The sequence below is a fragment of the Apaloderma vittatum genome, unplaced genomic scaffold, assembly GCF_000703405.1.
Source record: "Apaloderma vittatum isolate BGI_N311 unplaced genomic scaffold, ASM70340v1 scaffold3387, whole genome shotgun sequence".
Taxonomy (NCBI): Eukaryota; Metazoa; Chordata; class Aves; order Trogoniformes; family Trogonidae; genus Apaloderma; species Apaloderma vittatum.
The window spans coordinates 5,657-29,807 of record NW_009724370.1 but is presented as its reverse complement, the minus strand read 5'-3'; the positions used below and the strand labels follow the sequence as shown (position 1 = coordinate 29,807).

The following is a 24,151-nucleotide window of genomic DNA, read 5'->3' as shown; positions in this document are numbered from 1 at the left end:
ATTTCATTGATTTTACGATATTCCTAGAGCATCCTTCATCTAGACAATCAGCTTTTATGTAGTGTTGCTTAACCACACAACAGCAATTCAATGGGATGTGTTTGTTTGGAAAGAGAAAGACAGACTTTGAGAAATACTGTTTTAAGAGCCAGAGCTGTTTTGCTCCAGAAGCTACTAACATTCTTCTGAGAGTTGCTCAATAAATAACTTAATTACTTACACTCTAATAGACACAAATAGAACTATTTGAAGATTGTGAATGAGAGAATGGTTTACCAAAGCCAGACTCTTTCACAAAAAAAAAAATAACCCACTGTTCTGCTTCAATAGCTATCTATCGCGTATGCATTATTTTATTCTAATAATAACTGCATGAAAAACCATCAATATACAATATCAATCATGCACCTACTAGTAATCTTGCAATGCTAATTATGTTTTTTTAAAAAAACTTTTAAATTTTATTTAAACTGTGAAGTACTCAGACGAGTGAGATTAGTGTCCTTCTATTTAGTTCAACAACTTGTGCTGCCCTGGCTCATTGAAACAAGGCAAATTTCCAGCATTTAGACAATAGTTTCCTTTAAGCCAGTTTTCACTGACCTTTAAAATCACCATCATTTACTCTCAATAACTATTAACAAGGACAAAAGCAAAGACTTATTAAAAATGCTCCTTTTTACAGCATATCCTGCTCAACTTCAACTTAGATGAAGAAGCCACTTCTGAAAAGAGACACTATCTTCCAGCTGCAGACCTGACTTTATCTGCTGAAAAGGAACTGAGGAAATCGCTCAGTTTATGTCATGGTAACAAAGCAGTTCCTACCGCAAGGAGCTGCAGTGCTAAGAGGTAACAAGTCAGGAGGCAGGCAGGATGATGTCAAAGCGTCCGGGTCACACTCATGACACAAGATTGCTAGCAAGGTACCAGGCACAGCACTGTTTCACCCAGGGTTGAGATGTCTGTGTATGGCATCTGGTGACATCTCTTGAGACCTGCATCCCGAGGGCACAGAGGTCACAGCATCATGGAGGTTATCTGGGGCCACTGAATATTCCCTAGTCCAAGCTCCCTTCCCAAGCAAGGTCAGCTAGAGCAGTGATTTGCCTTGGCTTCCCCAAGGTAAAAATCTGGTGTAGACACTTAATCTGTTATGAAGCACTTAACATGAGCTGGCAGTGTGCGCTGGCAGCCCAAAAAGCCAACCATGTCCTGGGCGGCATCAAAAGACATGTGGCCAGCAGCTCCAGGGAGGTGATTCTACTCCACCCTGGTGAGACCTCACCTGCTGTACTGCACCAGCTTTGGAGCCCCCAACACAAGAAGGATGTGGATCTGTGGGATACAGTCCAGAGGAGGTCACAAAGATGATCAGGGAGCTGGAGCATCTGAACAGTTGGATCTGTTCAGCCTGGAGAAGAGAAGGCTCTGGGCAAACCTTATGGCAGCCTTTCAGTACCTGAAGGGGGTTTATGGGAAAGCTGGGGAGGGACTTTTTATAAGGGCATGTGGTGACAGGGCAAGAGTCAACAGTTTTAAACTAGAGCAGGGTAGATCTAGATTAGACATTAGAAAGAAGTTCTTTACAGTGAGGGTGGTGAGACACTAGAACAGGTTGCCCAGGGAAGTTGTGGATGCCCCATCCCTGGAAGTGTCCAAGGCCAGGCTGGATGGGGCTTTGAGCAACCTGGTCTAGTGGGAGGTGCCCCTGTCCATGGCAGGGAGGTTGAAACTAGATGATCTTTAAGGTCCCTTCCAACTCGAGCCATTCTATGAATTTTGCCTATCTTTTAGTAAGGAGTCTTAGCAATAAAAAATAAAACAACTGATCTAGCAGAGTTTGCTGTTCCGAAGATGATAGAATCATAGAATGGCCTAGGCTGGAAGGGACCTTAGAGATCATTTAATCCAACCTCCCTGTCATGGGCAGGGACGCCTCTCAACTAGATCAGGCAACACATCAAATGCTTTTTGGATGATGCTCCACTCCAAACATACGCAGAAACCTATTCCCGCCTTCAGTGGAAGCTATATCAGCAGGTAGTGATTGAAAAGAAGTTTCCTGTATTTTAACACTCTGACAAAGTACAGATCTTTTACCACCTGCACATTTTAAGAGAAACTCAAACTCTTTAATTTTAAGATGAAACTAAACAAGAAGTTGGGAGGGGACACAGCTGGGACAGCTGACCCCAACTGACCAAAATGATATTCCAGACCATATCACATCATGCTCAGCATAGAAAAGAAGGGGGAACATTCAGAGTGATGGTGTTTATTTTCCCAAGTAATCATCTCACATGATGGAGCTCTGCTTTCCTGGAGATTGCTGAACACCTGCCTGCTGATGGGAAGTGGTGTGTGAATTCCTTGTTTTGTTTTTCATTTCTATCCCAAAACTTTTGTCTGTTGCCTTTTCCAGAAGCCTCGTAACAGCAGCAGCATATGGCTGTCTAAAAAGCAATGTGTAAAAATCTTCCAGACTAAAAGCATCTAACCATAAATACACAGAAACACAAGATATATCAAAACACACAAAGATCCAATTGCTATGGTTTTAAAGGCCAAAAATTTTTACGCCTTCACTCCTCTTTCAATTTTCCATTTTAAAACCTGACTACTATCTATTTAGAAGCTTCTAGACAGAGACAGAAAACTAGGTTGTTAGAATATCCAAACTACAGCAAGGTTAGAGTGATTTCACTCAGGTTTTTCCTTCCTCTTTGGGACTTCACCAAATACAGTTACAGGAATAACCACTGTGGGTTGCTTTTTTTCAAAAAAAGCTACTGTATCTTGTAATAGAAATGCAACAGTGAGACAATGTTGGACTGTTGAGTAATGAGAGTATTTTGAATAGAGAATCTGCTGAATGTGTAAGCAGGGGATTTGAGTGGTGCTGAAGGACGTGCAACAAATGTACAGAAAACAAGACCTGGAGAAATTCCAGTGTAAGCACACGCCTAAAGGAGAACATCCTCTGGACATGGGCTGGGATTGATACAGAATGAGCTAATAAATCACTGTAATGTTTCTAAGTCACTGGTGTCTCATCTGAAATACTACTGGTGCCTTGCTTTGCAACATCAGGAGATAGCAATGGGAGCTACTGCAGTCTTGTAAAAAACTCTGTAGGGATGGAGGAAGTGTGATTCCTCTATCTCTAAGAAGATCTTAATATTTAAAAACAAAACAACACTTAATGCTTATGGGTCACCTGTAACAGTTATTTGCTACATGCTCATGTTGCCAGCGTATACATCCCTACTGCTGGTGATACCTATTTGTAAACACAAGCAGTAATATCATTTTGGTTTTTATGCCATTGATATCAGGAAGTAAGCTCTTTTTGTTGCACCGCATTGCCCTAGGAGGAGAGAAAGAAGAACACACACACTTTTTTCTTAGTCCTTCCCAAGCAATGAATGAAACAATTCTGTAACAGCAAGTTCAACATAAATGTTAAATAGCCATTAGCACCAGTGTCATAGCTGCTGTTTAAGTTGAGAACCATCAGCTGACTCCAGTTGTGCAGTGGACAATAACTAGTGGTGAAAAGTGAATTCATTTGAACTATTTCATAGCATCCATGCAATCGTTCCCCTCTTTGAGTCCCTTGAATGTCTCAGCACACCAGAAGATAATATGTAAGACTTCTAAAAGGACCTTTTGTTGTCAGTGTAAAAGCATGCTTGACACTGTAGGTGTGCACAACAGTTTCAATAAATAAACTGTGCCTTGCCCTCCATTCTTTTTCACCAAAACCCAGACTACTTATTCTCCACAGATAAACTAGTTTCTAACTTTACAGTTTCTGGATTTATTTGGCTGCACTGAAAGATTTACCTCACCTCCTGCAGCAAGTCCATTGCATTGCTCTAGAGAGAATCATAGGAGTAAATTAGTATATATGTCATAGGCAGTGATGTGGTGGCCAGAGCCCTGGAGCAAAATATGAGGGAACCGAGACTCAAGGCAGAAACATATTTATTATTACTAAATATGCGCCTAAAGATTAAAATAAATCTTTTTTTAAAAGCCACTTCAAATCATGAGAGTTTGAGACACTTAAGTGCAAAGCTGACATCAATACACTGAAGATCACTACCTGCAAAAAACATTTGAGTCTCCAAGACAAGGGATTCAGATCTAAAACCCAAAAATATCATTTACTTTTTGCTGGAATTACGAGTATGAGTGCTGTGTCTCACTTCCGCGTGAGTTCTGTATTACAGGATCTGGCATTACAGGGATTATCCACAAAAAAAATTCACACTCGCTGGATAAGAGAATCTGAAAACTGAAGCTCCTGTTCCAAAGGCTAACGAGACACTTGAAAAAATCTTGGATCATCCTGTTCGTTCATGTGGCACAAGCTGCCATCTGTTTGCGTTGTCCTAACTGAGTACTAGGATGTTGCAGAATTCCAGTTCACTGGAATGGATGCAACCTACAGGCTATTGTCAACTGCAGGGCACAACTTCCCTCCCGTCCAGAAGGGAGGCAACTGCATCCCTCATTTTGCACAAGAAGTAAAGACGGAGTAACATGCAGCTACAGACTTTGTGGGGGATTGGATAGGTTGTCCTTGAAAATATGTTGAACTAAGGAAAGTTATGCCTCTCTTACTGAAGCAAGTGACTCCTAAGTGATTTGCTTTGGGGGCCAAATGGTGTTGACAATTAGGGAGCTCTATAAATCTGGCAGGTTGACAGAGACTGTTTCATAAGTGGAAACTTTTGGAAGATAAATATTGCTTGAATAGAGTAGGACAGAGTCATTGAGTAGACCTCTCCTGTACTGTGTTACCTGATACTTCAGCATTGCTCACATTTCTTTAGTCAGGTCAAGGTGTGAAAACTAAACAAAATCTCTTTCATTAAAGAATGTACTACTTTGGGAAATCTGGAAACTTGTAACCAGAAGGCAAAGTTATGGGCTGGTATAGAGTCAAAATCTCTCTAAAAACTCAGGAAAAAAAGGAAGACATTGAAGAGTAACATGTTTATGTTCCAGTTATTGATATGAAACTATAACTTGCTGAAACAATATCACTATTTTAAATATGTGATTATATAGTTTATTTGATGAAAACGATGTAGCCTACCTTTTATGTGGTATTGGCACTAGAGAGAAAAGATTAGTCAGAGTAAAGACATTTAACTTAGGATGTACTTTCTGTCCTTTCTTCTGCACGTAGAACCACAAGATTACTGTTTAACAAACCAAATGAGGAGGGTCTAATAAGCACTGCGTTAACTGTCACACAAATTGTCCTTCCCATGTGCTGGAAAGCATCAGTAAGAAATGTCTTTGCTTCAGAGGACTCTCTTGGTAGGATACACAGTTGGCAAGATAATCATCATATGCCAAAACCCATATAGGTGTAAGTTCCTGTTGGCTCAGAGTGCAGGAACCCTTTGAAAAGAAAAAACAGTCCTCCAGACTTAAGGGGGAGGGAGAACTTTCTGTTCTAATTTCACACAAGAGATAACGGAAATGTTTAAAAAATAATAATACAAACCAAATGAGGACAAGTATCCCCTGGATATATTCAGGACTGTGTGAAGGAAATGAACAAGGAAATAGAGACAGGCATGGCCAGTACTTTAATTTTGGCACTCTTGCACAGAAACCACCAAGCCCTGAGGCTTGCTAGCTGTCTTCCTCAGAAGACTGTGCTAAGAGTGGGGAGAAAATAACCAAACATTAACTGCTGCCAAACATTTTGAGACTCATGTTTTTGTAGGGATGGCCTCATTTCCTCATGCTCACAGCCCAGATGTACTGTCTCCAGAAAAAACAGAGCAATATACCATCAAGAGGTATGAACTTAGATCTGAAAGCCAGAAATTCCATGCTTGTGATGTGTTTTAGGACAAAGGTTTTATGGCCAGGATGAAAATTCCCTACCTGCATAAGAAATCATGTAAGCAGCTCGTGAGTGTAGGAGGAGGCTAATAATAGGTAAAGCTCCAACTCAGACAAGACTAAATGAAAGAATAGCTTCAAGCCTGACTTCTGTAAATACCATCCTCTTCCACTAATGCTGTAGGTAATAACTACCTGCAAACATCAAGTACATAAAAAAAAAATAACACCACATGGAGGACATTATATTTCATAATGCTTGGGAGGACTATGCAGTTTGGCACAGGCTAATCATTCATTTTATTCTAAGATGCAAGATTAATAAAAACAGAAAAAATTATAAATGGTGAAACCTATTGCCAAAATATTACCAAAAGCCCTGAATTTAACACAGTTCAAGAGAGATCAGATGACTACATACATATAACTTAAAGAATATCTTAATGTTTTCAAAAATCAAGACGTAACTTCTTTTCATTCAGCTATTTCTTAGAAGGAGAAACTGGATTAACATTTACAGAGCACTCAAAGACCAAAATGAGGCCAACCGATTTCTTCTAGGCAAGATTCTCACACCTTCCCCTGAAGCAGCCCTACTGGGTGCTGACAGACCAAGTCAAATACACCTTGGGCACAATCTAGCACTGTGTGTTTCTAGAAGACAGTCTAGGAGAAGAGAGGAAATCAGTGCTCTCACGCTGTGCCACTTCTCCTTTTTCACAGCAGGGCAAATGTTATGGTATATTAGCCTTGCATTTGAGACAAGGAAGAAAGAGCACTCTAAGCTAAGTTTTAGCTTGATGAAGGTAACAGAGCACATAAGAATCACGCCAAAGAGTAGAATTACTGGGTGTCACGAAATGTATTGGTGCTTGAATTCACTTGAAAAGTTATACAAAAATAAGATTAAAAATTGTCTGGCAAGTGTTGACCGTTGTCATCTTCACAAGAGACAAAAATGACAAACCAAAATATATTGCAAAAGTGCTTGGTGAGGGACTACAACTGCCACCATTGTCAGGCTTTTGAAGTCAGTAAGAGAAATACTGTCTAAAATTGCAACACATTTTGACTTTAGAGACTGCCCTAACAATCAAGTCCTTACAAGAGATTAGTTAAAAAAACTCCCACACTTTCTTTTTTTCACTTTTAGATGAAAATTCTGCTTTCAGAGGAAAAAATACTAGGAAAAATAAATCTGAAAGTACGACCTTGTTACATCTTTTAATCTAATTTTCATTAGTCAGTTTTAGTTAAATGAAAATGATAATTATCCATAGTAACAATCAGATTAATAAAGTCTCTAAAAATATGTATATATTCATTTTGTCTGGGAAAAAAATATGTAGATGTGCTGGAAAAAATCTTAGGGGGGCAGTTATGCTGGTGAAGAAGTTAGGTCGAATGGACTGAGACCTCCTGGTCTCAATCAAGAAAATACCATGTATCTGAGGGTGAGACAGACACTCACAGAAAAGCACCAGGAACTGAACTTTCTTGGCTCATGTGATCCAGGAGTACTTGACAAGTTTTTGGCCTCCTGTAAGCCAAATCTGGTTTCTGAAGGGACTTGGATGCCAAAGGCATCCAATGGAACTAAGAAAAAGAACAATCCAGACTCCAGTGAAAGCCTCATTAAAAAACACACACAAAAATATGACATGTACCAAAGGATCCACCTCGTGCTGGCAAAGAGACTGCAACTTCTGCTGCCAAGGTCTAATATTTTGTAAGTTCCATCACAGGAAATGAATATTTCCCTGTTCTCTGGTTAATTTTCTTTATAAAAAAGTGAATGCTGTCTTGCAGCTAACAATCTCAATATGGTAACATTACTGTGTCAACAAAAAAAGAAGTCACACTTGCAGCGTTTGCGTTCAAGACAGTCTGTCTAAACCATTGTAAATGTAAATACATACATTAAATGTAAATAAATGCATTCCCTTTGAGGAATATGAGGGAAGGAACTGATTCAAATCTGTATGTGCTGTCAGTCATGCACTTCAATGAGGAGGAAATCTGGTATAATATCAGCACTTCCAATTTGAGTATTTAGCATGATAAATTGCCTTCTGAAAAGCTGGTATTGAACTCTCGTTAATAATAGTCCAAGTGCTCTCTAAAAATATTAAATGAGCAAAACTAAACACATTTTTAAAATGCTTATTAAAAGTAACTCAAAATGCAATCTTGCTTAGACTTGGGGGGAATAAGAGACCTCTAGATATGTTTAGTCATTTGTGAGAAAAGAAAACACGGAAAAATAAAAGACAGTTGAACGAATTATTACAGAAGAATATTTCGGAGAATACTCTGCTGGACAAGACCTACTTCAATAAAAAAAAAAGAAAGAAAAATAACTTCAAAGCTAAGGCTGACATACTTTCAAGAGCTTTTCAAGCGAATGCATCTTTATCTGCAATATGCAGCATCAGTTTCAATAAAGCTGCTTTAAAAATGGTTCCTAGTCAGCTTGACAGACTGCATTGGGAAGTTATTTCAGAGGAACTTTGCTCTGCCTGTCTGGCTGCAATAGTTACCAGGGCTCACTCTGTTCACATTGTTTGAAATGGCTTTTCCTTCTAGGAATGGAAATACACAAACAGTCACCTAACATTTTAAGAATATCCAAAGTCTTCAGCCTAGCAATACTTGGCAAGTTTTCCTCCCCTCTGCAATGCTGAGTTTATACAAGAAATTTAAACGACTAGGTGTTCTCTACATGATGTAAAAAGTTGATTTTGGATTCTTAGAGGAAATTTCCATTGAGCTTTCCTATGTTTATACTTTTTGGATGAATAAAGGAACTGAAAGAACTGTTATGTTTCAGAAATCCATTTATAGAAATAGATTGGATTTTGGTAAGTCAGCAAAAGTTGTCATATGTATGAACATGCTTTGTGCAACTGAAAAATGTTTTTCTTCAGGAATTTTTAAATGATTGATAGAAACTCTGCACCAAAAAGTGACCTAGTAGAGATTCTGAGGTAATGCATTTAATGATGGCATGATTACTGCAATTCAATCACAGCTTTGTTACTTCAACCAAACTTCATTTCATTCTCAGCATAAGCCCTTAAAGCTTTTATCTGCACAGGTCCAAATTCCTTCTCCGATCTATCCCCTGGGGGTGCTTCTTTCTTCCCTGATCCTCCTCACTGCTGGTGAGGAAGACCAGAGAGACCAGTCTTCTCAATTATGTATCTGTAGCTATGTGGTGTAGGTAGGTCCATGTTACAGATCTGCTATCAGATCTGTACTGTTTTTTCTGGAATAAATCTCTCACTCATTAAACCTGTAGATTTTAAGCTGAATATTCATAGTTGAGTTTTAAGTTTACAAACAAATGTCAACTATCCAGATGAGGTTCAAATCAGTGAGTCAGGTTATTTTGCAGCTGGTTTTCTTGAGAAAAGTTGCTTAACCAGATGGTCATCTAGTCAGCCATGAATGCTTATTGTATAATTGCAAAATACTGCTTCAGCATGGAAAACATCTCGCCTGAGCCACGGTGCACCCCTGTAACTGTAAGCACATCATGTGAGCCCATATATTCTTCTAAAAACATGTAAGGGAGTCACAGAAGATGATCTCATTTAATGACCCCATGAGATACCTATTTTTTTAACTCTAATTTCATTATTTCTTGCCTGAAAACATAATTTGTGAACCAGGGGCTTCAAGTTCACTTCACAACACAAAGAAATCTAACAGAATATAAAAAATGTCTTACAGATTTAAACTTGCAGCTCCCAGTGTGATAAATACAATCTGCAGTAGCTGAGTAATTTTTAAATTATTTATCTACATAAACAAGTCTGTTTCTAATAGGATTTTTTTGAACTATGAAGTATTAAATATTTTTGAGCTGTATGAAGAGACAGTAATAAAAATATTATGAAAGAAGAAACATTCTGAAAGAAAAAACATTAATTTAAATGATCTTAGTAAAGACAACATTTATATATCAGTCACCATAAAAGAGACACACATAGTTCTTCATGTAAGGTAAGATAATACCTTTTTCCTGAATTGTAACAACTGGAAAAAAATCAACTAATAAGAAACATGAGAATGTACAGACTAGACTAAATTTTACATCTTTTACTTGTTCTCCTTCTGTATGTTAAATTAAATGTTTGCTTACTTCTTCTTCCCTGGGAGTTCAGCTCACAGAGGGTGCTGGCTATGAGGGGATGCCAGTATAGAATGCTTGATACTAAGTGACTCACACTCTAAAATATAATTTAAAACTGAACCTAGTTGACATTTGTTTTTTAAATAATTTAGAAAGAGATCTTTGTAACAGAGCTCAGTGGAAGATCACAAAAAATAGGTATTTCTTAAGCAGCAAAGAGTCTGTCAGAGAGGAACTCTTTACGGTCCTTTCCTCCGAGACCTCTAATGAACACCAGCATCAGCTGGGTGGTATGGGAAGATGAGGGCAGGTAGTGAACAGGTAATGTGAACACAGCAGTTGAGAATTTTACATGGAACAGTAAACTCAGCAGATGATATTTTATTCTTAAGAAAAAAAATAAATTTATGGAATCCTTATTAAACAGAAGAAAATGGAACATGTTCTTCAGCCATCTTTACTTAAAAGAGTCACTAGAACACTATTTAAAAGTAGTGAGGCAATTTAGCCTAGAAATAAAGCAGACTTTTATAAACATCTTATATGTCTCTCCAGACAGACAGACACGCAGTCAGGGTAGCAGCAGACAGATTAATATAGCCAGAGCTGTCTTCAGTAACTCAAGAATACAACAGCTGAATATCAAAAGACACATCAGTTAAAACATAATTTAATATTGTTTAAAACATCATTCATTCATTAGCAGTTCAACTGAAGTGAAAAACACTGTGTGAAATATCAAATTGTTTAATCAGATATATTTTGTTCAATGATATGGGAAAGAAAAAACCTAAATAGTATAATCTGCCTTGAATTTGCTCATTTTCAATAAGGAAATGAACACTTTTTTGGAAGAAAAAAACAGACTTCATTCCAATATTGGTAAATAAAACCATACTTTCAAGAACATACAAATATGAGGATGCTCAGTGAACACTTGGATCATCACTGTCACTGTTCCATCAGAATGGAAGTTCACTCTCCATATGCCAGAATAAGAAGATTTTTAAAGTATAACAGAGGAAAATCCATGGGGAGCGTAGAAAGTTAATGCAATATTATTTATATGCACTGATAGTTTTATATTGCTGTCATATGCTGAGTTGAGAAAGTTCAGCTTGCTATTTCAAAACCTGCACAATGTACGTATTACTGCTATTATGTCTTGCTCTTGAAAGCTTCTTCTATGATATTTGAAACTAAAAGGAAAATAAAATGGCAGCTTGTGGTGACATACTTTGACAATTCAAACAACTTCATAAAGTTTTACAGTCTACTCAATTCTCTCTACAGAGAAAGCTGGGGTGGCTTAGTTCCATAGCAGAGAATTCATGAGCCCTTGTTTCACAGTCTATCTGTGTTAACTGCATGTGTAGAGTGTAATTTGTTTCAAGTTAACTATACAGATCCATAAATTTATTAGTTACAGAGCCATATGAACTAGGATTTTAGTCTTAATATCTAGAAGAGGAAGATTTAAGCACCTTTCTAAGTCCTCTGCAGATAAAAATCCCACTGAATTTTTTTTTTAAAAAAAAAAAAGGCAAAGAGCTGAAATGTTTCCTCTTGCTGTCCCTATCTCCCAAATTAGTCTTGAGTGTGCCTAGGATTGGACTGAAGAATGGAGTTCAGGAGTCCAAAAATCCTGGGGCTGGTGTGTTGCTCCAATTGCTGTTGCAAGCTGTGTCTCACCAGTCGAAGACAGACCCTCAGCTGAACCGATGTCTAATTTAAGGGGAGATTTTTCTCTACAAATGCTCCCCAGGTCTGGGTAGAAAATGAAAAGTAGACACATAGGCAGAGGTGCTCCTTCTGCAACATCTTCTAGAGCAATGGGTATCACAACAAGGGGCAATGAAATCAGCTTAGGCAAAGACTTAATTTCCAGAAAAATTTACAGCTTCCTGGAAGGCCAGTAAGATCACCACAGTAGTTAATACTGAGAGGAGAAAAGGAGATGACTCTTCTTGCTAGGGGAGGCACCTAAAAGCCACAGATCATTTAACAGGTTTAAGCAAGCATTCTTGAGGTCTTTTCTGAACATTTCAATGTGTATAGAACTGGGAATTCTTGTTTTCCATAGTTCGCCAGATGCTCCTGAGTCATTCTGTCAGTCACAAGGCCAAAAAGATTGTTACATGAACAAAAACAAAACCTTGAAGCCGTAAGTCTTCTCCCTCAAGTACCTCCTGCCGAAGAATTTGCGAGCAGTCATCTGTTCCCTTTAACCTTGCAGGCTTCTTATTTTCACCTATTACTGTTAAAAGAGCTATGCACATACAGCTCATTAATCTCTTTCTTTGCCAGAAAATTGTACAGAAGTCTCCAAAGTGTTGTTCCTGTTTGCACTTAAAGGTGTTGGAATACACAAAGTTCTCAAGACGTAACCACCATAAATCTCAAACTCTGTGGACTGATGTTCAATGGACAGAGTGAAACAGAAGCATCTATCCTGCTTTCATACCCACTTCCACATCACACTATAAATAAAGATAGTGTACAGAGAATAAAAGCACTCCAGTAACCAGCCTAGGAAACAACAAATTATTAAGCAATGAGACAGGCACTTTGTCGATTATTGCTTATTTTTAAGATGATTCTAGGGACACATAGAATGCATTCTTAGATTGTATACTTACTATTTTTATATCTGTATGTATAAAATACCTATAATAAAAATATTCATGCAAGTTAAAGTCTGTGCTCTTCAGGTTGCTAAAATAAATCTAAGACTAGGGATCCATTCTTCTCTGGTGTTGTAATACGCAGCTACGATTCCAAAAAAGTCAGTTAATGAGATTAAAAATGTATACATGTGTTAACACAATTAAAACAACCATTTGCCCTCTTAATGCAATACAAATTATTGTTTAATACGGACCAAAAGCATAGTTTCAATTATCTCAATTATTGTAGTTTTGACTTACATTCAGCTATGTTAGAAAACCCCTGCAGAAATCTGCCAAGAGGAAAATAAGATACAATTACTTATATTTGAAGTATAAACTTACATACCTTGGCCTCCGAAATGCTAAACCATAGTGTTGGCAAGCCAGTCCCACAGTGGGAGTATAAACAATAGGCATGAACCTTTCGATGTCAGAAGTCAGCACTTTATAGAAAAGCTTTTCATTTCGATCCTGAAGACTCATTAGTAGAATATATCTGCAGAGAATTACATGTAATTAGACAGACATCAAGTGAACATATAAAGTAAATTTTAAAATACAAAGGTGCTTAGATAATTAATTAAAGCTATGTTTGTTCTATAACAACCTCTTTCTTGGTATGAGTATATTCCTCCTTGTCTTAATAGCACAAGTAGTTCAGACACAAAGGATAACAAATTGGTTGAGATAGAGAGAAATTGAAGCCATCACAAAGTTGACAAAACCTACATAGCAAGGAAGCTAAGCCCTCTCAGTTACGAAAGACTATCAGAATCTACTCAGTACATACGAGTTGTTCCACTTGAAATGAGACCATTATCAAAGAAAACTTAAACAAGCATACTCTCTTCCCTGCCCCTCAAAAACACAAGATGTCAGCTTTTTCTGCTAATGTCTGGATGGAAATTTCTCTGAAACCCAGACTAATACTTCAAATAAATACTTAACCTGAATACTGTAGGATAAAACATTCAAAACCAAAGCATACACATATGGCTTTTTATCCCTGAAGTCTATGTTTGTAATGAAGGCTGCAATGTTTTGTCTCCTAATGGAAATCAATTTTTGATTGCATTTGAAGAAGTTTTATATTTATTTGAAATGAGAAAAAAAATCAGAGAAAATAGAGTGAAAAAACTTCATGCTTAGCTTGATCTGCTTTTGACTACCATCACTCTAATATTGAATAAATACACAACCAGGAAGCTGAAATTCATTGCTGTGTATGACATTACATGAGTCTACAAGTGGATTCAAGTTACACTACTTCACAGAGGTATGTCCCTGGTCACTTTGTGAACACCTAATATTTAGGAATTTGACCATCCTAAACCTCACCTCTCTACTGACTGACTTTAGTAAGGTTAAGTGTTACTTTAAAAATTAAGTAGTCATCCATGGCAATGGGCTCATATAAAATGCTTATATATATAAATTATATAGGGTTGTTTTGTTTTTTTTAATTTACAATAGATTACTGATTACTTGTCAAAAAAAATCCATATGTCCACCATTTTATGACACAAGTGTTGAGAAAACATATACAACACATTCACTCCAAAGGCCTGGAGGTTTATGTGCTTCAATATTATTCATGTGAACTTTTCTGAAGCATACTCACGCATCATATGCACCAATAAAATCTAATTCATATACTTCAGGAAGACACAAATATACCTAATGAAGAACAATTTAGTAAATCAGCTTAGATTGTATATACCTGCATATCAGGTATATACATTTCTTTCCTGGTCTACTATATAAAACTTTAACAAGCACTACAAGCAAGGCTGGCGCAGACTGTTTGGCAGCTGGTGACTGTAATGAGGTGACAGAAGTGAGGCAAAATAGTGTCCTCCCCTTGTATCATTAAGGGTACTTCATATCCTAAACAGATAAAGATCTACAAACCAGAGTTGAAGATGGACTCTAAATACCATCACCATGAGGCATCCTGAACCACCTTCCATCATAAACATTAGTTTTGAATGCTCTCCAAGGTTAAATTGTATACTGCACTTGTAGTTCTCAGCTGCAAATATATATATACACACTAATTTTCTTTCCTATGATTACATTTCCCTACTAACCTTTCATTTTCCCAGTATTTCAATGTGATATAGCATATCTTTCAATGTCTTTGAATTCTTGGAGCACTTTCTTTATTAAAACCTTTCTCCTGAGGATGACTATCCTGACATTAACCTTGAAATACAAATTCATTCACAGAGTTGGGGTTGTTCAGTGTCAGGGATTAAGCGAATGTCCCAAACAATCTGGGTTTTCTCTGCACCCAAACAAGCCAGAGCCGCCTGCCTGGCCCCTGTCTGTGTTGGTGCGGGGGTGAAAGTGCTTTGCTGAGCCCCCTACCCCAGCCCTGCACCGGTGGAGCTGTGGGGGCAGGCAGAGCTGGGAGCTGTGGCTGCAGGAAGCCAGGAGAGGGAGGGGTGACCCCTCCTCAGAAGCCTCCACCATCCCCCAGACCCATTCCCGGTCTGTGGTGGGAACTTGACTGTATTGAATGACAATTGAAATGATTGTATGATGACTGAAATGCATCATTGTTAGGCAACTGATAAATAAAACTGGTGTTTGGATCCTTGGTGTAAATCACTTTAATCCTGGCCTGGGAATTGGGGAACCTGAGTCACGTCCTGAACCTCAGGTCATGATATTCAGTCTGGAGAAAAGAAGGCTCGGAGGAGACCTTATTGTGGCCTCCCAGTATCTCAAGGGGGCCTAGAAGAAAGCTGGTGAGGGGCTTTTTAGGATGGCGGGTAGTGATAGGACTAGAGGAATGGGATTAAAGCTAGAAATGGGTCGGTTCAGATTGGACGTTACAAAGAAGTTCTTCCCCCTGAGGGTGGTGAGACACTGGGACAGGTTGCCCAAGAGGTGGTGGAAGACCCATCCCTGGAAGTTCAAAAACTTAAAAGGCCAGGCTGGTGGGGCTCTGGGCAACCTGGTCTAGTGGGGATGTCCCTGCCCATGGCAGAGGGGCTGGAACTAGATGATCTTTAAGGTCCCCTCTAATCCTGACAATTCTATGATTCTATGGTAGTTGTGAATGCCAGGGTTGAGGTTGCTCAGCCTGAAGAAGAGAAGGCTCCAGAGAGACCTCGTAGCAGTTTTTCAATAGTTAAAAGGGGCCTAGAAGAAAGATGGGGACAATCTTTTTAGCAGGGCCTGTTGCAATCTTTTTAGCAGGGCCTGGTTTTAAACTAAAAGATTATAGATTTAGACTAGATTAAAGGAAGACAATTTTTACAATGAGGGTGGTGAAATACTGGAATAGGTTGGCCAGAGGTGGCAGATGCTCCCTACTTGGAAACATTCAAGGCCAGGTTGAACCTGGTCTGGTGGACGGTGTCCCTGCCCATGGCAAAGAGGTTGAACTAGATAATGTTTAAAGGTGTCTTCCAACCCAAACCATTCTATGATTCTACAGTTGTATGATTTTGTTTCCAGAAGATCATGAAAATTATGTTAGAGAATATCATGCACACTCTGGCCTGCACGGTCCTGGAGGCTGCAAGCATTCATGCAAGCCGCATCCCTACATTTTGAAGCCAGTGTATTGTTTTTCTTTTTATCACTTTCATTTGAAATGGCCTGTGGCTACTTCAGACTTTAAAATGCCTTTTCCTTTCTTATTACTTTTTAAAATTATTATTATTATTTACTCATTACTTATTATTTTCCTTTCTTATTACTTAGATCAAGCCTGAATTTTAAATGGGGTAAAGAAAATCATTGCAAAAGAAATCAAAAGTTTAGCAAAAGGCTTCCTTAATGGCTTCAAACCAAAAAACTATTAGCTAAAACTCTCCATTTTGTTTTTAGTGTCCTATAGTATACAAATTTTTAATTTGAATTTATCATGTCACTTTTACATTTAGGATATGCAAAAGAAATTGCAAAGATAATAAACTGCATATGACTTGTATTTTCAGCTATTACATACTTGACCATATCCAAATCAATACAAGAAATATTATTATTATAAAGTGAAACATATTTCTAGGGAAGTGAGATTCAGATCAGAAGGCTACTTTTCAGTGGCAGGTATAAAATATTTTTTCTTTCTCAGCACAGTAACTTGCTTAGGGGTATCAACTTTCTCAAAAATTCTTTCCTAAGGGGACAACCAAAAATGCTTCATCCTCAATGTGGTATCAGTTTTAATGCATTGACAAGTATGCATCTTTTAGCAACATCCAACTAATCCACACAGCTAAAAGCACCGTGGTCTTCAGCATTGCATTTTTTAAAAAGATACATTTGAAATGCAGTGTTTAATGGAATCTTTTACTTAAGCCCATATTTAATTGAAAACATAGTGAAAACAAGCAATAACTGAGAATCATCTTTTGTGCTATAAAAAGGGAGAAAAATATTATCTGTCCGCAGACAAGGAGTCCTGAATGAAGATTTCAGGGAAGAGTTTCAGAGGATGAAAACTGAGGCTTGGCAAGTAAAGCAGAGGAGACTGCCAAGCATTCGAATTGCAGTATGTCACTTTTCCCCCTTGCCTTTACTCACCTAAGAGCTTTTCATGCTAGTCTGCTATTATAAAGGGAATGAAATACGGTAGCAACAAAAGAATATAAACCAAATATCGTCCAAACCACCAGAAAATTACTGATGACTTCTTAGGATAACTGACCCTACTATCACTGACACACATTTTGCAAAGCAAAATGGAATGTTAAAAACAAAACAAAAAAAAACAACAAACCAAACTCAAAGTTTGTTTGCTCTTATCTTACTGAATAGGAGAGCAAATAAAGGAAAGTGGGAATAATTTCTATTATTTTTAACCTGTGTAAGATACTTAGCTCCATTATTTTGCATCATCAGTATCTATATAAAAATGCTATTAAAAATGGGGAACTTTAAGAAAAAACAAAGTAACATAGCATTCTCCGGAAAAGTGATTTGATGGCACCTCTTCTAACGTTCATATACCCAGTATAACATTTTATCAGTCTGACTCCTTGAAGAAAGAAAAGCCCGAAGAGAAGATGCAGCTGTGTCAGGGGCAACGATTTCAGTGTCAATACAGAGCAAGAAGAAAGACAATTAATAGCATACATGAGAGAGGGGGGAAAAAAAAAAAGACAAAATTACTTGCAGAAGCCACTGCAGCTTTTCCAAATTAAGTCAGAGGAATAGAATTATTTCCTGTTATTGGCTTCCTTTTTGCCAAGCATACCAGGCAATATATTAGCTGCTGTTTCACATACGTTTTGTCTATGAGCTCTTGGGATTTCAGAGCCCAGCAATTCTGTGCTGCAAGTCTGCAAAGGAGTTTCAGCTGTGCTAAAACATGACATGCCATCGTAATATCAGCTTAGCTCTATGAATTTGCTCTATGAATTTACACACACCCCGTTCCCAATCAAAACCAGGGCAAGCTACAATCCTGCCAGTGTAAGATGCTGTCATACACAGCATTATGTTTGATCAGACCATACTCTTCTGTCCCAGTAACTTAACAGCTTCCACCTCTGCAATATTCAAATGCTTTTACTTAATCTTTTGTATTTGGACATAAAGCACACACGTATACACTCACTACCAAATCGGGCTCTAGGAGGAAAATAACAGCTTTCCTTTATCTCTTTTCAGTCACCTCCCCTATGGGAGTGAAAACTATGTCAGATGCATACTGGAAGAAATGTTTTTGTTCTAATTTAGTATATTTACATTTAGTAGTAGGCAATAGCTGCATGGTCTTATGCAAGGTTGTCCTTGTGCACCTGCCTGTAGAGGGAGTACTTGAGATTTTCTTTCCAGTGAGAGTTAAAAGAGCCAATGTCTTCTGGCATTCTCTGTCAGTGAAGGTATTTAAGGAGTAACTGCAGCAGGATCACAGCCACTCTTCCCTTTAAAATGCTTCGATATGCGTAAAGAAGACTCAAGTTTGCATATTGCTTAGAAGGACGCAGCTTACACACATGTAATGCACATGTTCTCAGAGCAGGATCTCTATTGACATTCTCCAGTAAAATTGTCAGACACTCACAAATGCAGCTGCAAATCACATTTTGCATGCACAAGCTTTTGCACACTCACTGGAACACAGGAAGTTTCATCTAAATATGAGGAAACACTTCTCTACTATGAGGGTGACAGAGCACTGGCACAGGCTGCCCAGAGAGGTTGTGGAGTCTCCTCCTCTGGAGACTTTCAAAACCCGCCTGGACATGTTCCTGTGTGGCTGCCCTAGGGGATCCTGCTCTGGCAGGGGGGTGGGACTAGATGATCTCTAGAGGTCCCTTCCAACTCTGACAATTCTGTGATTCTGTGAAATCACACAAGCGTTTTATCTCTGCAAAGGAGGCCAAAACGTCATCACTGACAGTCTTCAAAGGAAGTATCATAGATATCATAGAAAGGCCTAGGCTGGAAGGGACCGCAAAGATCATTTTACTCCAACCTCCCTGTCACCAGGGATGACACCTCTCGACTAGATCAGGCAACACATGGGGACTGAATGGGAATCAAACCCACGACCTTGGCGTTCTAGTCGAGAGGTGGCGGCATCCCTGCCGTCAGGGAGGCTGGATTAAAAATGATCTCTAAGGTCCCTTCCAGCTTAGGCCATTCTGTGATCTATGATCTATGGTCTAGGTTAGCGCCACGCTCAACTGACTGAGCTAACCGGGTATCTTCTGTAAGCAAATGCTACCAAATCTTTCAGTCAGTGGTCTTAAATGTAATGCACCAATTTTATTTTCTTAAAAGCTGGAGAAAACACCACAGTAATATAATGTCCAACTACTGAAAGAGGAAAGCATTTTCTTATTGCAGCACTGCATGCATGACATCATCAGTCAATTTAGCCCTGCTGGGCGTTGACACAGAATACCAATATGAGAGTTCTTAAAAAACCAGTTTCATTTCGGGGGGACTTGTGGATTTATAGAATTTCAAGTGCTTAAAGGCCAACCTGATTTAACTTACACAAATATGCATTGATCCAAGATCACCCCTGAAAGCTTATATCTTAACTGCTATGGATTTGTGTTATGAAATCATAGGCTAGCTGAGGTTGGAAGCAACCTCTGAAGGTAGCCTCATCCAATCCCCTGCTCAGAGCAGGGTCAGCTAGAGCAGGTTTCCCAGGGCCATGTTCGGTCAGGTTTTGAGTATCTGCAAGGATGGAGACTCCAGCACAGCTCATCCACCATTATAAATGGAGCCACAATGCTGTACTGAGACTATAAGGGGAAGGAGAAAATATAAACACCTGGACCAAAAATTGTATTTGAGAGAATAATCCTGGCACACGCCACAGAATAAGACTGGGAACTGAACACAGCTTTTAATTCTTTTTTCTTATGTTAATTACTAAATTCTTAATTTAAGTATTTTGACTAGAAACCATGTTAGTGAGAAAAAAACTAACTTTAAACAAAGTTATTTATATGAATCAAAGATTTACTAGTTTTCTCAGCTGAAGTAAGTCATTAAAACGCAATTAGCAACAACATATTTGTACTGTAAAGCTACACACTATAACATAATCTTTACACTAAAAAAGACATTATACTGAAAATTGGCTTTACAGTATAAAATGGCAAGCTGCAGTCTAATGCTCAAGACATACAGATGTAATATTGTAATGTTTTCACTTCTGTCTGGTCATAGGAGTAGGATACAAATTTTTTCCTTACTCAACTATTTATTTGAGAAAGGGAAAATGCAAAAGAGGACTCACAGCTGAGAAAGAATGATATTGAGTTCTTGTTTTAATAATTATATGCAGGTATGAAGCTTACAAGGGACAGATTTGGAAAAAAAATCAGAAACAAACAGCTTCTGGAAAACATTCTATTTGCATTTATTTATAAACATATTTATAATTATTTATACTTGGGTATTATTTATGTCTATTACATGTGGACTAAGTGTGCTTTAAAAAAAACACCTTCGTTTCCTCCCCCACTCCCAAGGCAGGCAGATTTTTTTTTTTCATCTTTTTAATGTGATAAAGTAAGTTTTCTGCAGAAAGTTATTTTTATCTGATGATTCCCATCGTCATCAAAACCTCAGTATATGGTGGTTTATTGTGGTTCAGATGGCACTTTTAATAGCCTGTCATTTAAAACTGATAATTTTTTTCTTTCCTTTCCTGCAGAATTTTTTCGGTTTGGAAAAAGACAATTAAAGAGCCACATTTTTTTGCCAAAAAGATAAAGCAGTAAGATACGGAAATACTGCTACTCTCCTCTTTAATTTCAGAGAGCTAGACCTGTAACTTTCAATCTGTGACATTTTGAGAAAAACAAGGGGTTTTCTCCTATGACTTGAAGTAGGAACAAAATTTCTTTGCCAGTTAAGAAACACATACAACCATGGGGTCAAAGGCCTCTTTCTTCCTCCTTTTTTTTAAAGTTACAGGTGAATAGAAATTCCAACAATCCAAATAGAAACAAAGAATTGAAACCTCCTTAAAGTCTTAAATATCCTGAAACAACAAGCTCTATCATCAAGGGACTACTTCAAGGCAAAGTTAAGGAGGAGATGGGGACAGAAGGACAGAGAAAATTTACTCCTGTGGTAACATCAGTGCTTGAAGCAGTGGTTTCCACGAAATTTTACACTTGGCTACACACAGGGACTTAGACTAAAACATTCCAGCCTGGGAAGCTTCTACTATGTAAGAATTCAAAATGCCTTCCCTAACAGTGGAGGATAGTTAACCCAGAAAAGACACCATAACCAGGAGCTCTTTGCTGCCAAGAAAGGCCGTGCTCATCGTGTTCTGCCTCCATAAAAGCCAAAGGTGGTGGCAACCTTCAATCATAAAAAAGCTTTGCGACCAACAGGCAGGTATCTAAAAAGCCATGTATGATGCATAGATAACAAGACAACCCAGAAGAGAGAAAAGCAAGGCACAGGGGTAAAAATATAGGAAGAGTGTTTTATTCTAGGGTCTAGGAACACTTAATAAAAATCCACATTTGAGTATTCATAAATGTTTAAAGCCCTGCTGAGCTTTTTTCTTTAAAAAAGACCCATCACAACAGCATTACGTATTAATTTTATACTATTTTATAAATTTTATATATATGTTTTAATGCACATGCATCTATATGCATGTAAAGACATTACTTAGTTACACGTGAGTTCATTTGCTTCTGACAACGTTTGCATCATTTGGTTATGAAATAATACATTCATGTGAACAGCACTGGAATCTGAAAGTTTAAAACTGGAAGTTGGTTTTTTTTAACGAAAGCAGTCTAGCAAAAGCACATATTTAGCTTAATGATTCCAAATCATCAACCATGACAGCTCAAAAAAACCCCACAAAATTTCATCTGTACTACCATAAAAAAAATATATACGGGATAACTAGGGATAATGTTTCATAGCTATACTTTACCTGTCTAGGTCAGATGTCAGCCTTTCAAAATTCTTAAGAATACTATAAACCTGGGTATCTTGACCAAGAAAGCAAGGTGGCAATAAACCATGAATATTCAACTGTTGCCTCTCCTCCAAGGTAAAAGCCATGCCCTGAAAAACAGAAAAATAAAAAAATGTATACATATATATGAGAGATGTTTTCTGGGGGGACATTCTGCAGCAAATACAGTCCAGGTAAATTCATCATCAGAAAAGTTATTTAATATTAAGCAGAAATAACAATAATGCAATTATTCTGAAAAAAAGTTTTTATTACATCATAAGAGAACAGGCCTGTACAGTACAGTAACTCCATCCCAGCACAGACCGAGTTAAGGTCTTCTGACACTGCACGACTATTTCCTGCAAAATTATTAAGTTACAGCAGAAGAGAGAAGCAGTATATTCTCACTCATTTGTTTGGCTATCTTCTAAACACAAAGTATTGACAATTCAAGAGAGACAGGGACCTACTGGAGAGAGTCCAATGGAGAGCTACGAGGATGATGATCTGGCAGGGGGGTTGGACTAGATGATCATTCGAGGTCCCTTCCAACCCCTGACATTCTGTGATTCTGTGATTAAAGGACTTGAATATCTCTCCTATGAAGAGAGACTGAGAGAACTGGGGCCATTTAGCCTTGTAAGGAGATGGCTGAGAGGGGACCTTATTAATGTATAGAAATATCTGAGGGGTGGGTGTCAAGAGGAAGGGGACAATCTCTTCTCAGTGGTGCCCAGTAACAGAACAAGGAATAGTGGGTATAAGGTAGAACATAGGAAGTTCCACCTCAACATGAGGAAAAATTTCTTTACTGTGAGGCTGACAGAGCACTGGCACAGGCTGCCCAGGGAGGCTGTGGAGTCTCCTTCTCTGGAGACTTTCAAACCCTGCCTGGATGTGTTCCTGTGTGGCTGTCCTAGGGGATTCTGCTCTGGCAGGGGGGCTGGACTAGATGATCTCTTGAGGTCCCTTCCAACTCCTGACATTCTATGATTCTATGTCCATTTTCAGTGTAAACATTACGCTTTCAAAACCTATTCAAATATATTCAGAAGTTAATGTATTACAGGTTACATAATATTTATGACTCTACCAAGAAGATGTATGTGTGTATATATAAACAAGCCATTAGACAGTTGTCTAATATTCTACACCTATCGTACAACCACATACAAAATACTTTGTTTCTTAGGAAAATAACATCTGAGAAAACACCACAGGAGATATGAAAGAGGAAAAAATGTCAACATAATGTTTCTGCATTTACTATCCGGCAGAAAATAAATACTGCCAAGATACTTTCACAACTTCTTCTATAAATATACTATTAAAATTTCTTTGTTCATGCTACCATCAGAATTAGCTGTGTCCATAGGAAAAAAAGAGATAAATGAAGAACATAAACACAAAAGTCATCCTTCAGTGTACACTTGCACTACTCTTTTTCAAGAGAACAGATCCACAGTCCTTTACACAATGCCATTGCTGCCTTTCACACAACACCTAGTGAGTGATACATGAGAAATACAAGAGAGATCATAAATACATATCAGTTTGATTACCTGGACAGCTTAATTTTTTACTTTTTTTTTAGAAATACTCATCTTACAAGACCTATTCGTATAGAAGAAAAATATACTGTAAAATCTGAAAAAAGGTAGGGGAAAAAAACCCTAAGGCAACACATTATCTGCACTAAGTTGCCATTAACAAGTTGTTAACCTGAAGTGAAACGATGACCCAAAAATGAAAACAAAAAGAAAAATTTCATAATGAACAATTTGCAGAACACCAAGCATTTCCAGAACATTCTTCTAGAGGGAAATGGAGGAAAACCAAGTTTAATAAAGGTCAATAACTGCTTTGCTATAGTTTTCTACACACAGAGGATTTCAAAGGTTTACAAAAGCATACTCAAGCCCTGCTTTTTCTTGCCCCTACATTAATTTTCTGTGGTCAGATATGTTATGAGTGTCTTCAGCTGCTATCACATTTTGAAAGACCATGGTAGAAGGGAGACTCAGTGCTCCTCACGAGCTTATTAAA

At 38.0% G+C, this 24,151-nt stretch overlaps 1 protein-coding gene across 1 annotated transcript in view; it reads right to left on the bottom strand.

Annotated features, from left to right (window-relative positions):
* The window catches only part of ME1 (malic enzyme 1, NADP(+)-dependent, cytosolic), a 135,489-nt gene extending 113,280 nt beyond the window's left edge, over positions 1 to 22,209 (bottom strand). The window contains exons 1-2 of the mRNA XM_009872449.1: positions 22,079 to 22,209; positions 13,028 to 13,177 (exon numbers count right to left, since the gene is read on the bottom strand). Of these exons, the coding sequence (XP_009870751.1) occupies positions 13,028 to 13,177; positions 22,079 to 22,209 (281 nt within the window). The remainder of the gene's footprint in view (positions 1 to 13,027; positions 13,178 to 22,078) is intronic.
* Between the last annotated feature and the right edge of the window lie 1,942 nt (positions 22,210 to 24,151).